The 16,863-nt window shown below is 27.5% G+C and overlaps 1 protein-coding gene across 6 annotated transcripts in view; it reads left to right on the forward strand.

Moving 5' to 3' along the window:
* The window catches only part of LOC107444558 (uncharacterized), a 92,553-nt gene extending 77,508 nt beyond the window's left edge, over window positions 1–15,045 (forward strand). For 3 of the 6 annotated variants that reach the window (XM_016058722.4, XM_016058721.5, XM_016058724.5), the window contains 4 exons: window positions 7,767–7,868; window positions 9,224–9,379; window positions 10,320–10,451; window positions 11,913–15,045. In XM_016058722.4, coding sequence (XP_015914208.1) covers window positions 7,767–7,868; window positions 9,224–9,379; window positions 10,320–10,451; window positions 11,913–12,013 — 491 coding nt within the window. In that variant the 3' untranslated portion in view covers window positions 12,014–15,045. The remainder of the gene's footprint in view (window positions 1–7,766; window positions 7,869–9,223; window positions 9,380–10,319; window positions 10,452–11,912) is intronic. The other 3 variants (XM_071179728.2, XM_071179729.2, XM_016058723.5) reach the window with 1 other exon arrangement.
* The last annotated feature ends 1,818 nt before the right edge of the window (window positions 15,046–16,863 follow it).

Here is a 16,863-nt window from a genome sequence, read left to right on the forward strand (position 1 = left end):
TTTTTCAATAATTTCCGATCATTTTGTTAATGTATCAGAACCATTTTGCTTATTAAATGTAATATCAACAATGAAAGTATTCTCCTAATCCTTTTTGGTGCTGTGTAGCTAGTCTGGCAGCACTAACTCAACGAATGTTACAGATCATTAGAAATGTAAAATTAATTGCTTTTAAGCGTTTATCAAATACAACAAAGTGCTAAAGTATATTGCTTCACTTAGGAAGTATTGTCTAAAGTAGCTAATGAGTTGCCTGACTAAATTTTTCAATCTAAATTTGCTGTTCCGGAAAGCGTAAATGGTGCAATAATTTAAACAATGTATTTAAACAATATTATTTAAATACAGCATTTTAAGAAATTGTTTAATGACTCATCATCATCAATATCTTGCAAAAGCACATCGGAGTCGGAACACAACGCTGTCTTTCGGAACTCTGTCGCCAAGGAAAATAAAAAAGTCATACTTTAATTGCCTTACACTTGAAGCAATGCGATGATTATAAACTGTATAGATATAATCTTGACGTGAAGAATTATCTGGGCTTTAGAACAGACAAATAACTTATATATTTAAAAGATATTAAACTTTTTGAAAAATCGCCAATTTGGCGACATTTTCCCACCTAGATGAAAATAATCAAAATCACTGCCTTATTCTCAGTTTTTGCACATTTTTGTGAACCTAAGTATTGCAGCATTGGAGAAAGTTTTTAAATATTAAAAAAAAATAGACCCCGAACGCTTTTCACTTTCACAAAACCGTGACTTTTCTCCATATTTTTGCCGCATTTTTAAAATAAACGTAGACAGCGCAGGCTTTAAGTAAGCTAAACTTGACCAAGCAGTCATGAGTAACATTTGAAAACTCATAGCTGTTATAAAAATAGCATATTAATCACAAAAAAGCATCATTTCATGTTACGACAGCCTTCGAAAAATAACCATCTCTGGCTTGTTCGCAATTCCCTTGCATCTATTCTTTCCTTCTACTTTCCGGCATGAAATGAAACGATCATATGACGGTTTTACATGATAGTGTATTTATATTTTTGTTCGCGTTGTTTAACTTTATTGAAATACATAATAAAATTGATGATTTTTATTTGGATTAATGAATTAAAAAGATGTTTCAAAATGAGGAAACAAGTTAAATTTCTCTGCAGAAGAAGTGCAATACAATCCCACCAATGATTCCAGATTTCAGACGTGATTAACCAGAGTGATGTGATTCGGTTTAATTGTGCCCAAATTTTCTCTTTTAAAATAAATCTTAAAATAATAATAATATTACATTTTTATTCTTAAATTTTGTAATTAAATGTTTAAATTTTGTAACGACTATTATTCCATTTATTTAACAAAATGGTAATTCTCTAAATTTTTGAGTAATTTCTTTCTTAAAATTTCGTTACATTTATAATCATGAAAAGAGAACTGAAATCTCTAGAACTATGTAATTTTAGTCGGTAAACTAGCATTGTATATTTAATAAAGTACATTTGAAATTTGGCTGCATAAAATAAGAAGTTAGTGGACATAAAAAAATTCGTTGCAATACATAGAAATTAAAATATTTCATATTGGCCGACGTAGAAAATTTATCTCAATCTTCAATCATATGAACTTTATCCACGTATTCCTCCAAAAGATGTAAGAAAATTTTAACAACAGGGGCGCAGGAAACGGCAGGTCATTTCCGCACTTTCAACAATCAATTTACTTTCAAAGCCCTCAGGCAACGCCCTCGGTTCGGCGCCCATAAGCCACATACCGTGATCGCATTCGCGTGCCATCCAACTCAAATTATTCCAGGACACCATAAAAGATGACTCTGTTCTTCTTCTTCTTCATTATTATGATTATGATTTCGACCTGAAAGAAAAAATAACTGATAGCATCTTTTTTTCCTTGTGATTCATTCAACATTTTGAATGAAGATGTTTTATTCTGAGCAATTCTTAATTTTGGATAGCTCCCTGAAATTGCATTAATACCGAACAAAAAAATAAATATTTTTTTTCTCTTTTAATTATAAATGGCTAAAATCTACTGCTTTTCATATTTTCTTAAAATTCTTATCTATTTTTGCCTGGCGTTTTATATTCTTTAGTCTTAAGGAGGTTGAAGCAAAATGTATTTCGAAAAAGGTAGAAAATAAAGGGGTCGCTTTATTAAATCACGAGAAATAGCGGTTTATTATCTTTAGAATTTCTAAAAATTTTTACTCAAAACTTAAAAACTATAAAACGATGCGATTTGTGGTTTTATGTGAGTAATTTACAACTACAAGCCTATATTAATTTACAACTACAAGCCCTAATTTTATAACAATTAAAACTGATAAAAACCGATTTCAATCACAAGTCTTTATCAAATTTTATTTCTCTTTTAGTAATATGAAATATAATTTCTAATAACTTTCTTTTCTCGAAGATCTGTTTCTTTCCTTAGAAGATCTGCTGGATTTCTTTCATTATTTCTGTTTCTTTCATTAAACTGTTTGCAGACATTTCTTCTGGAAGACAATGATTTTTAATGCGCCATCTATACTAAAATATAAACAAACCGACTTATTTATTTCTTGTTTAATAAAAAAAATATGTATAAAAAAATAAAACTATCATTTCCTTTTAAAGACATTTCTTTTTCCCATCGGTCTTCCGTGAATGAGCGAGATGGAACAATGAATGGCGGAAGATAGGGATGTCGTCAAGGCATGAAAAAAAGATACACTTTGTTTTGGATTCAGTTGGCGATGTCCTCTGAGGAATAAAAGTACTTCTTATTATTTATTTATCCACGTACCTCAATCATGACTCATTCCAAAAATGAATGATCTGGATGTGAAACCAATCGGAAAATACCAATTCAAGGGTTACCTTCTTCACATTTAAAAAAAAATCAGTTTGGCGAGATAAGAATAGAAGGGTTAAAAAAATAAAAAATAAAAAAATAAAAATATAAAAAAAATTACACTTGGCTGAGTTTCTAAAATAAGTACAAAACTGTTTTTCTGAAAATATAAAAGAATAATTTGAAAACTTTTTCACTTATTTTTCTTTGGATATAATTGTTTAATTTTTAATTCTTCTTTTTACATAAGTTCAAGAGATTGTTAGTCCTTTGAACTGGCGTCCCTGTTATATATATATATATATATATATATATATATATATATATATATATATATATATATATATATATATATATATATATATATATATATATATATATATATATATATATATATATATATATATATATATATATATATATATATATATATATATATATTATTTTTTTTTTTTTTTCCCTGAAGCTCTAATTGCAAACGAAAACTTATTGTGGAATTTCTGTATTATAGAAAGCAGTTTATAGAAAGAAGCAGTTTATAGTCTGTATTATAGAAAGCAGTACAATAATTCATTTTATAAATTAAAGAAATTTCAACGATAAATGGTTGTTTCTCTTAGATCTAAATAACTGCAAATAAGTGCACATTTTCCACACAAAAAAAAGAAGAAGAAAATTATTGTTTGGAAGGGAACGTGTGTGGAAGATTTAACGCAGAAAAAGGCACCGGTGTTTATACTGTATTTTATAACCATAAATGACTAAAATGCTTAACATAATATTTTCACTTATTTTGACCTAAATTAGTACGAAATAATGAAAAAGTATGAAAAGTAAGATTAATAAAAATTCTGCGCCAAAGGGTATATTGCTTCAAATATGAAAATTCTTGCTATATTTTCATAACGAGATGAAAAGCATAGCCTTAAAAATACTTACTGCGTGAATTATTATTATTATTTTTTTTTTAGATTTTCTTTCAATTAAGTTATATTCTCGGTATACGTTAACTGTCGTTAAAAAATGAAAATAATAGTTCATAAATAATAGATCATTTACACAATCTAGACCTTATAAGAACTTTGATAAAAAATATTTTTAAGTTGTATAAAAGCAGAAACTTTATTTATTTTTCAAAAATATCGATTTATTAGTCCATTGTTTCTGTTCAAAAGAAATTTACAGCTCTTAGAAACCAATATAAATGAACGTCTTTAAAAATTCATTGGAAATATATTGTTTTTCAATCGGATGACAGTAAGTGACGCTATCGTATGTAGATCTGTCCTTCAAAAGCCAATCAGTTTCGACCTGCAAGCGTGAGGTCGGTTGCAGGTATCCAATTAAATCTGTTTTAAATCACATGATCTTCTTCTCGATCACTTCAATTCTAAATCACTTCTCGAGCTACAACTATCCAATTGTAATTTCAATCTATCGATGTATCTTCGATCTAAATATTAAAAAAATTCTCGAGAAGTATTTTATTTTGAAGCAGAATTCAACAAAAATAATGGATTTTTTATTTTATTTCTTTACTTAAAATGGCGATAAATGTTGTGTTTTAAATTCTTTTTTTTTAAATTTTACTGCAGTTTCAGAAAAACTTGATTTACATTGCAAGTTATACTAGAAAAGTTTACTTATTTTTGTTTTTAGTTGATTGAATGCTTGCATTGATATGATACTATGCATATTTATCAATTATCTTAGTAAATAAAATCTTTCCGCTATTATTTTTTCAGTTGCATTTACGAATTCTTATTGTATGCAAAGATAAAAAAATTTTTAAAAAGCTATCACGTTTACAACTTTATATTTATTCCTCATTTTTCAATTATTTATTTATCATGAACAAAAAAATTTATTTCATTAGTTTTGTTGCAAAACAAATGTAGGTAAGTATTTTATGTACGTCGCACTAAAGCTGCACAATGGGCTATTGGTGATGGTCTGGGAAACATCCCTGAAGATGATCCGAAGACATGCCATCACAATTTTGGGATGGCATGATCCTCTTTGGTAGCCCAACGACCTGCGCGTGAAATCAAGCACTTTACTGTAGAACAGTTTAACGAGGACTAATACCGCACACCCTCGGTCCCTATGTAGGCTGATCAAAGTGGTCACTTACACGCTTACCAACAGCAGCCAGTGGTGATGCTTGACTTCGGTGTTCTACCGGTAACCGTGTCATTACGATCAATCTACTGCGAGACCAAAGCATATGTAAACAGTAGTTTAAGATTAAGAGGAATTTTAATAAATTTTTCAAATTTATTGTAACATAAAAAGTGAGTTTTTAGTAAACTTTTATCAATCTTATCTGGACGATAATTATAATTATGCTTAATATTATTAAAATTATTATAATAAATTTGAAAAAAAACAGTAAACTTTTAGTAAACTTTCACCAACATTATCCAAATGGTAGTTAAAAATATGCATAGCATTGTTATAATTATTGTAACAAAAAGAGTAGATTTTCAGTAAACTTTTATCAACTCTGTTCAGATGATTGTTATAATTATGCATTTATTGTTATAATTATTGTTAGAATTATTGTATAATTACATTTATTGTTCGGATCATTGTCATAAAAAGAAAAAAAATTTCATTAAAATTTTATCAACCTAATACAGATAATTGTTATAATTATGCATAGTATTGATATAAATATTATAACAAAAAGAGCAAATTTTTAGAACATTTTATCAAGTTTATCCAGATGATTGTTATAACTGTATAACTGACTGTTGAAATTGTTTTGCTTTTCTTCATTATAAATCTTCCTTTTATTATGGGAATGCGAAACGTTTTATAATGTTCATGGTTATAAATTTTTCACAATATGTAAACAATAATCTACATATGAATTGAATTTGATTTCAAATTAGTTTTAACTTTTGTAATGGTTAAACGAAGAAAAAGTATTTACTAATAAATTCTACAACAGTAAATTCTTATATGGTACGTTACGCATTCCCTGTCTCAAACTGGTATATTCTTTTTCTGGTGGTGGTGACCGCTTCTTATGGTTATGGAACATATACTGACATCATTTCTTATGCTCTGATTCTTTTTCTCTGCTCTCTCACCCCTTCCCTCTCCTTAACATCTAGATTTTTAAAAATTACTTAAAAGCAACACTTATTTCATCATTGTAGCTCTTAAACGAGATGCTATAATTGCGTAATTACATCTGTAAAAACAAAATTATGAAATTCAGTGCTGCTTAATAAAAACACTAATAAATCTTTAGTTAATTTTATGTAACAATTGTTGTAAAAAATTAAATATTTCAAAACCTGGGACAAAAATTTTATTTTTTTCTTTCCTAATTTTGACTTCGTATTTTAATATTGTAATTTTACTGAATTTAAATTTTTTTACCAATTCAATTAAAAAAAAAAACATTTTTTTTTTAATATTCATTATACATAAATTTTCAACTATCAAGTCATTATCATAAATGAATTCCTCACTGAAATTAAGTTTTCTCATGTAAAAACCATTTTACTTTTAATGCTTTAAATGTTTTAAAGTAATTTAATTCAATGCAATAGTTTAATTATTAATACAAGCATTTATTGGTAAATTTTTATTATCCTATTAGAGAAAACAACCAATCATTCAATTTTTACAAATTCTCAGAAGCAAAAACACATAAAAATCCCATTAGAAGTAATGTTTCTTCTATCAATTTCAAAGTGATTAAATAAGAGTGCTTTGAAGTAAACTAATTCAATAATTTAATTATCAGAATATGCATAAATTTTATTACCAACTCAGTTAAAAAAAGTCCAGAATTCAGTTTTACAAAACTTAACAGAAGTGCTAACACGTAACTATTTATTAAATTGGACTGATATCTTTCATATCTAATTTCAGGATGATTAAATGAGAATGATATGAAATAAACTAATTCAATTCAATTATTTAATTATCAGCATTTGCGTAAATTTACCAACATAGAATAAAATCCAGAATTCAGTTTCTCAAAAAAAAATGACAGAAATTCAAAAATATAGCTATTTATGTGATTGAAACAATATTTCTCCATTGTCCATTAAATGAAGAAAAATTTCGAAACATTTCGAACCAAGGAAAATTCAACAGTACATTTAAAAAGTAATCCAGTTTAAAATTTATAAGACTCTTAAAAGGATATTAAGAATTTCCTTTTTCGTTTTTAAACTTCTCAAAAAGTACTAAATACTTAAATAAATTTGTATAAACTATAGACACTATAAACTGAATCTTAACTATACTCACACTTTTAAATTTTCAATATTATATGGGAAGATTTTTATTCAACTAATAGAATTGTGAACTTCTTCTCAAAAAAAAAAAAAATACTGAATACTTAATTAAATTTATATAAACTATAGATACTGTTCTAAATTATAGATACTATAAACTATACACAAACTATATCTGCGAAAAACATTTAATTTTTTCCAACATTGTATGAGTTAAATATGCATTGTAAGTTATTCTTAAAAAGAATACTGAATACTTAAATAAATTTCTATAAACTATCGATACTATAAACTATATATAAACTTTATTTACACACACTTTTAATTTTTTTCAATATTACATGAGATACTTTTTGATCAACTAATTGAATTTGATCACAAAAGGAATACTAAATATTTAAATAAATTTATATAAGCTATATATAAACTATATCTAGACATATTTTTTTTCCAACGTTATATGAGATATTTTTTATTCTACTTATAAAGTTGTGGACTTCTTTCGACTAAATGGGCACTCTTTTTCTACACTTTCCTTTTTTGAACATTTTATCGGCCTCCTTTCTTTATTTACCCATAAATTGGTTATTTCTAATAAATGTTGTGAAAAGTGAAGAGAGGAAGTGATGTCATTTATATGTTTATGCAGGAAGCGGCTCATTAACTCCACTCACACCCATCAGCATGCAAGAAGTAAAGCAACAATTAATTGTCAACCCCGGAAACGTTCTTGACAACCCATACGCAACAGGTAAAGCTTACATTTTTTTTTTAAACTTTCTTCGCATTTGAGTTTAAGTTTGTTGTTTAGATTAAAGTTTTTTTTTTAAAGTTCAGAATGAGTCATTCAATTTCCCATGTTACATTTATCTGTAATTTGGCTGGTCGCCATTTGTGCTAACACATGAGTGATACGCCGTTCTGATTTATTTATAGCCAATTGATGAAACAGAACGGCATACTGCTAATTAATTTGCTATAATTAACGCCACGATAATTGGAAGTCTGCGATATTAATTAGAAGTTTGCTATACTAATTAACTATACAAAGTCTGCTTTATTAGTACTAAGTTTATAACAAAAAATCTGTGCATTTTTGTTGAAAGAAAGAAAGGGTTAACATAATATATTATATCTTAAAAAATAAAAAGAAAATATAAAAAATATTTATCTTTAGATAATTTTTGCGACTCTTTGAACTTAATTAATTGAGAAAGAATTTATTAATTATTAACTTAGGAAGAATTTATTAGAATTTATTAATTATTAACTTAGAAAGAATTTATTAGAATTTATTAATTATTAACTTAGAAAGAATTTATTAGAATTTATTAATTATTAACTTAGAAGGAATTTATTAGAATTCATTAATTATTAGCTTAGAAGGAATTTATTAGAATTTATTAATTATTAACTTAGAAAGAATTTATTAGAATTTATTAATTACTAACTTAGAAAGAATTTATTGGAATTTATTAATTATTAACTTAGAAAGAATTTATTAGAATTTATTAATTATTAACTTAGAAAGAATTTATTAGAATTCATTAATTATTAACTTAGAAAGAATTTATTAGAATTTATTAATTATTAACTTAGAAAGAATTTATTAGAATTCATTAATTATTAACATTAGTTGAGAAAGAATTTATTTATTATTGATCAAATCAAACCGTGTTGGCTCAGCAATTAAAGCGCTCCTCTCCCAATGAGATGACCCAGGTTCGAATCCCAGCAATGGTTGGTCGATAAGAATTCTGTTTATGGCTAACACTGACAACAGTGCTGACACAAAATATCTTCAACGGTCAACGGACAATGGATTAGAATTCCCGAGGGAGTTTTTTGTGGTTTTTCACTCCATGGAACGTTAATTTAAAGACTATTATTACGAAGAGTAACTAGTCACAGAGCTTGATCAAGGTGTTCCCTTGTCTTCTGGATAGAACTCAAAATTACGAGACTCAAAACTACAAGTTGAAAATTAATAGTCATAAACACAAAATTGGATCGACTGCCCAGCTTGGTCAATTTGCAACCAATTTTATTTATTTTGAGAGTGTTACTAATCTGAGAGAAATAATTTACGTGCGTTTCCATTTTCAGTGGGAAGTACCGGTGATGTTTGTGGTGGTAGTCCTTCGCCAGCGAAAGCCGAACTGAACGAGGGCACTTCGGCGCTTACAGTCTTACAACCAGTACATAGTCCTCTTAGTCCTAATTCATATACACCTTTACCATCATTTTCGCAATATCCATCAGGTAACTTTAATTTAATTACTTTTTAATTATAAAAATGAATCAAAAATACTTTTTTTCGAATTCGAATGTCAGTTTGAAGAAACAAATTCAATGTTTGAAGTAAATTTTTATATTTTAAGTAAAAACTTATGTAACCAAATAAATAATTACAATGAAAGAAAAATAATTTTTATCTTATAACAATAGAATTATCAATTTAAAACGGCTTTTCGAAAGATTTTTTTTTTTTTAAATATATACTAATGTAAAAAAGTACACAGAGTCTAATTTTTAAGAAACTCTTAAAAGATTCATAAAATGCATTAAAATGATGAACCTCATTTTTTTTTTCAATTTTTTAATACGTGCGAAATTCATAAATTTAAAAGATTAATGAGATATACAATGTTTTTCCAACAGAAGGCATGGATTTACAATCTTTACACTATGTTAAATTCTTTAAAATAACTTCGTCTTGTTTTATAGCACTAGACACTTTATTGAAAGAAGTCAATGTAAATTTTCTATAAATAAAGTGGCGCTTAAAACTTAAGAGTCGAATTACATATGAAATATTAAATATTGGGCTTAAAAACCCTTATAAGCAAATTATACTTATTTATTTATTCATTTTTCTTTCTTTTTCTGTTTTTAATAGTGTTTGCAATACCATAAGACAATGACAACTAATAAAAAGTTATATCCTTATAAGAGTATTTAACAAATTTATAATCAACACTACATAATGATAATTCAAAGAAAGTATTTCTAACAAATCTGAAAAACTTTATGCTTGATTTTAAAAAAAGATGTAAGTTAAAACGTATGTGATAGCTTGATGCATAATTAAACAATTATTGCTTTTACATCTTCTTTCGATGGTACAGCAAAGTTCTCTCTGACAATGTTATAAAGAAATCATGCTTGAGTCAAAGTATATAATAATTTTATTCATTTACAGTTACAAGTATGACTGTTCCGGGAACAGGAGTTGCCGCTGTTCCAGGCTCAGAATATTCGTACACGTCTCCCTACTCTCAATATTCCACATCTGCCTACGGTTCGTACGGGTATACAACTAGTAGCATTGTAGGTGAGTTCTATCACTTTCTATCTTACACCTTTCGCCATTTTAATCTCATAACTCTTAGTTAACTATTTCTGCTCGAGCAGAGATCAGGAAAGAAGATCGTTATGCATTTCTAAGTCCTTTAATCTAGACCAGCAAATACAGTCAAACCCTAATATTTCAAACTTGAAAAGACAGACAAAAAAAATTTGAAAAATTAAAAACACCTTTTATCAACAGTAGAAAGAAAAATTTGATTATTTCTTATGTACCTCTTAAAAAAATGATCCACTTATTTTTAAAATCAACTCTATGGAAACACTATGGAATGTTATTTAAAGAATATTACATTGACGTCTGCTTCAGATAGGAGTACATTATTTTTTGATATTCATGTTAATAACATAATAACTGATCAACACTATCTGTAGCAAATAGAGTTTATTTGTGCCGGTTCTTGTGAACGATTTTTTGAATAGTTTTTAAATTTTTTGAAATTTTTCTGTTTAACGGAAACTCTACTGATATCCAATTTCGAATATTTTTTTCTCTTGTATTTGTGGGGAAAAAATTAAAGTTATAGGGAAAGAAAATCAAAGCAAATAGTCGCTATTTTTATTTATTTATTTAAAATTGAGTTCATAAGAAATTCGGTCAGCTTTTTTCTCTTCCAGACTTTTAAATCGCGAGACCGAGATTCGAATTATCAAGATAAGATAGCATACATTAGCAAGATAAGATTTGCAATTTAATACAAAACATTAGCAATTACATAGATTAGCAAGTCAAGATAGTACACATTTTGTTCATAAAAATGCAAATAATGATGTCATTGCTTTGTTGATAAAGATATTGTTTGACCTTCTATAAATGAAATACCGAAAAATAATTGAATACCAATACCATACTTTTGTTTCGCTGTTTTTAATTAGACGAACTATTCTTTCTGTAACGTTTTGCCAAATTAGAAAAGTTTTAAGCAAGATTTCTCGTCTCTGCAAGATAATAAATTGGACATAAATTGAAAATAAATTTATCATTTTTTACATTATTATTGATGAGGCTAAATGTTTTGAGAAAATTTCAGAAAAATGGTTTACAGAAGCAAAACAAAAAAGTTTCTTTCGTTGATTATTTTAATTAAACGCATTTAAAAAGATTAATTCCAAAAGTGTATATATATATATATATATATATATATATATATATATATATATATATATATATATATATATATATATATATATATATATATATATATATATATATATATATATATATATATATTATGCAAATGCAATGTATATTGCAATGCGTCTACAAGGCTCAGCTCGATAAACCTAGCAAATGACGTGGGCAGCTTACAAAGTGTCGGATTTTCCAATTAGACTACGCACTACGACGCATAAAAGTTCACATTAACAATATGTCTTATTTTAACTTTTGTGCATGGTATCTAATATTGCTTTTTTCGTTTCATTGCAGATCCCTCGTATTATTACAGTACCCGCCCGGTGACTACAAATAATACTATTTTGACAACTGCTCCATCACTTAGTCCAGATGCTTACAAAGACAGATGCTAATCAATAGTATAATAATTCCGAGTGCGGTGGCTACCTCAAAACAAAACTAGACTTTTCAGTTGACATTGTGAGACTCTTGTCAAAAGAGTAATTGTAAATAGAGCTCAAGAATTTACTTAAAGAACGCGTTTAATGCCCTGTTGATGACAACAGCTGAAGAAAAAGTATATTAAGTAAGGATTGATGGCAACCGTTACTTAAAACATTGGCTGATGGTTGAATAACGCCTTGGAAATGCTAAGCAACAGTCATTTGGAAGTTGAGACTACAACGTCCTATGTGAATCTATTTAGGAATTGCTTACGAAGTTAATGAACCACCGATAAAATTTTGATACCAAAAAAAAAAAATGTATTTGAGATACTCAGGAATACTATAACTCATATTAAGTGGTAGAAACTAATTATAAAACTCAATTACAAATAGATTTTGTTTAAAAAATTCATGACAGTTTTACTTTTGGAATGAAAACCTTGCGAAATCTCATTAAACATGAAGCAAATCAAATTTTACAATGATAATACTTTGTTTTCAATTCATAAGAAGAATTTTAAAATATGTTTTTTTAGTGCGATATCCTGATCAGCGAGTTTTGTTTCTAAATAATTTTCTATGGATAAGTGGAAAGTTCTGTGGAAAGTAGCTGAAATACAAGGCGATGGCTTCGAATTATTGAAACGAGCATCCTTGCCAAATGTGAAAAGAAAATGGTTAACGCACTCTGACTGATAAGAACGCAACGAGTTCAACTTCTGAACATTATCCACAAATTGTAGTCATTCAAAAATTCGGTTGGAATCAATGTGATCTTTCGGTGGTGTGTGAGCATCACAAAAATGAGAATCATTTGCTCGCTTCACTGAATGTTCCCAAAGAGTTCGTATTTTTTTTCGAGAACAACAACTTAAAGCTCGCAATGTCAAAATAATGACCCAAGGGAAAACTTGGAAGATAGAACTACGTGCATATGTTTTTCTCACATATTTTCAGTGATTTCAACTAAAATCCTTTACCTTGGTTTGGAATTATTTCAATGATCTCTCATTTCTCATAATCGAATGAACTGGAAACGAGTTTTCTGTAATATACAAACTTTTTAAACAAGACTGATGGACAATCTTTCTCATTGTCATTTACGAACTTGCATACCAAAGAGATTTTTATAATTTTTATCGCGTGTTTTTTTTTCCTTCTTTTTTTCTATTTTTGTATATTTTTCATAAGCAACAATTGAAGTGAACATTTTTTTTTTTCTTTTGGAGCTTCAACTTTTTTTTTCTTTTTTTGAAGTAAGTGTTAAGCTTGCTTCCAAGCAATTATTATAGTGTTGTTAGTGTTAATGTATTTTTGTTGATCAAAAACACCAAAAGGCTTTACTTTTACCTTATTTTTTGTGTACTTTAAGTCAAATTTTATTTATAGAAGTAGATTTTTTTTCTTACTATATACTTAAGATAAAACAGGTTACTGAATATTCACGAGATGAACATTTTGGGAAACAATTTTACTTTGAAAGTAAAGCAGTTACTTATGCTCAGTAAAAGCATGAAATAACACTGTAGATTAAATCCCCTGATTCCGAAGGTAAATTACTTTACACAACAAGTGAATCAAAATTACAACTTTATTTGCAGTGCTATAGTAGTTGAATTATTCCAAATATAAAACTGAATTACTATTGAAACTGAAAGATAACGAAATTAAAAATTAACTTAAATTTTTTTTAATTGCTTCAAATTGAATTTTAATGAATCATAGTTAGCTTGCTTAACCATAAGAACCAATACATACTGAAATAAAGCAAACAAAAAATTCAGAAAAACAACCATTATAGTATCCATTTTTTTCTAGATTAATCAATCAAATATTTCAAATGATTTTTAAAGGTAATTTTACTTAAACACATCGTATGTAGGTAAATAAAAGTTAACTTCTTGTCAAATTAAACCTGTTACATAAACTGTAGTTTGCCTCAACTTAACTCAGTATAAAAGATGTATTTTCTGAACTTTTCGATACAACTGTACCATGGTTGAAACCTTTCAAGGCAAATTCTGTTTCACCTCCATTTGTTTTTTAAAATTTAAAGTTTAGAGAAAAGTTACTTCAGATAAACCTAGAGTAGACCACGAAGTTCTAAATGCCGAAAAAAAAATTTCAAAATATCAAAAGGCAAACAATTACTACGAGATTACTTCACAACTGCCTCATCCGGTAATAATTTGCTTGCATTTTACTATTTTGAAAAAAATTTTTCTGCATTTGAAACTTCCTAGCTTACTCCTGGTTCATCTGTACTCATTATTTATACATTAAATTTTATAATTCTTATATACAGAGGGAAGAGAATTAGCCAGGAAGAGTTTAATGGACAGGCTTGTTGATTAATTAATATTTTATATTTATTAAATTGATTCTTATTCCTTCTATTCTTGTATAAAAGAAGTTTCCTGAAAAACCAGTGTGTGAATTATTCTTATGTGTAATCATTTATTCTTATGTACAAACCCGTTTGCAAACAGAACGTCTTCAGAACAAATACAAAGTAGCGAATTGTAAAAGGTCTTCCCGAAATGTTTTGTAATATAAGAAGTGTATGTATGCAATGTGTGTTCGATAGGGCTCATTTACTTAAGCCGCCAGAAACTTTATTGTTATTTATTATGTAAACAGTGTCTATTTTTGTACATTTGCACTTTCATCGCACATTTCATGTAATGTTAAGCACAAGACCTGTATCCAGCCTTGAAACCCATGGAGGACATTGATTATTGTATAGTAAAAAATATTTTTCTAAAAACTCGTCCGGGTGATAAAGGAATTTTGTTGTTACCCTTAAAATGTATACCAAAAATCAAAATGTTATATGAAAGCCACTGTCCAAAACAGAGTTTGGTGTCTTCCATGGGTCAGTGCTTGTTAGGACAGGGTAAAAGTGCTATAAATCATTCTTCTACTTAAGATTAAAATGAATATTTTTCTCTGCTCAATCATTTCCAAAAAGTAAATAAATAAAATATATTTCATCATGAGTTATTAGTGTTTCTTTAACCTTTTACAACATTGACACACTTATGTGACATTTCGAATAAGTTTATATTTCTTTTTGGCAAAGTTAGTAAGACTAGCAAATTGCCAAGTGAAAATAGTTCAAATAATTATACAAGGACAGGGTTAAAGTGCTATAAATCATTTTTCTACTCAATCATTTCCAAAAAATAAATAAATAAAATATATTTCTTAGAGAATTATTTGTGTTTCTTTAACCTTTTCAAACACTGATACACTTTGGTGACATTTTGAATAATTACATTGACATTTTTCAAATTCATTTCTGCGGTTTATCTAAGGGACCACATTATGACCATTGTGCGACCTCTAATTTGTTCTTAAATTTCTGCTTTGCAAAATCAGTAAGTCTAGCAAATTTCCAGGTGAAAATTGTTCAATTAAGTAAACAGGGATAGGGTGAAAGGGAATATCTTTCTAAGATTAAAATTAATATTTTTAACTCCTCAATCATTTCCAAGAAAATAAATAAATAAAATACATTTCATCATGAATTTTTTTTTTTCTTAACCTTCTGAAATATTTACTCATATGTGACATTTTGAATAAGCTTATATTTAAGTTTTGCAGAGCTAGTAGATCTAGCGAATTGCCAAGTGAAAACAGTTCAAATAAGTAAACCAGGATAGGGTAAAAATGCTATATATCATTCCTCTACTTACGATTAAAATGAGAATATTTTTCACTCCTCAATCATTTTCAAAAAAATAAATAAAATAAAATTTATATTTCATCATGATTTATTTGGGTTTCTTTAACCTTCTCAAATATTGACACATTTATGTGACATTTTGAATAAGCTTATATTTCAGTTTTGCAGTGTTAGTAGGTCTAGCAAATTGCCAAGTGAAAATGGTTCAAATAAGTAAATTAAACAGTTGCTTTTTAACTTAACTCCTACAACTGACGCTAGCTAATGAAGAATGAAGCGAGGAAAAACTATTTTTGATATCCCACTCTTGGAACCTAGTTAGTTTTAGTTTGGAAAACAAAAAAAATAAATAAAATGTAATAAGTTTCACTTTTGTTGTAGTGGCGTGCAGAGAAGTGGCGTAAAGGGAACGAAAACCCGAGGCAAGTAGCCAAGTAGGTATCAAATCGGCGACCTGAAACACTTTAACGTGAAATTTATAACTATTTTTATTATAAAATTAAATTCTTTAGCAGGCAATTATACGGCTGAACGGAAATATTTCATTAAGAAAAATTTTGAATGATTTTTAAGATTCAATTAATTTAAAATGAAATTTTAGAACATTAGAATTTGGGAGGACTCTGCACTCGCCATCTTGGATTTTAGGTAATATTTTTTAATTTGTGTTTTCTTGTGATATATTGTAACTTTTGATTATATTGTATTATTAGATAGCAAAATATATTTCAAAAAAGGGCAAGAAATAAAAAGGATGATTTATTAAATTAGGAAAAATAGTGCTTTTAGAACTTCTAGGAATTTTTCTTCTAAACTTTAAAACAATAAAATTACACGTTTTGTGATAATAAGTAAACAACAAAAACTACACTTTTCTTAGTTAAAGTCTCTTTAAAATCTAACTTTAATACAGTTTAAAGTGACGAGAATCAATTTCCATAACGATAAAAGAATTTAATGCCAATTGCATGAAAACTTATCAAAAATATAGAAACCGGGCAACTGTATACTATTTAAATACCTATCAAAAATTGTTAATTGCAGAATTGTAGAAGCCAAATTTTTTCATAAAATATAAATAGAGAATCTAAATAACAACACTTTTTATTTGTATTTTGCATGTATCGTA

This window comes from Parasteatoda tepidariorum, chromosome 1, assembly GCF_982258835.1.
Source record: "Parasteatoda tepidariorum strain Cologne lab strain chromosome 1, Ptep-v5.0, whole genome shotgun sequence".
NCBI lineage: Eukaryota > Metazoa > Arthropoda > Arachnida > Araneae > Theridiidae > Parasteatoda > Parasteatoda tepidariorum.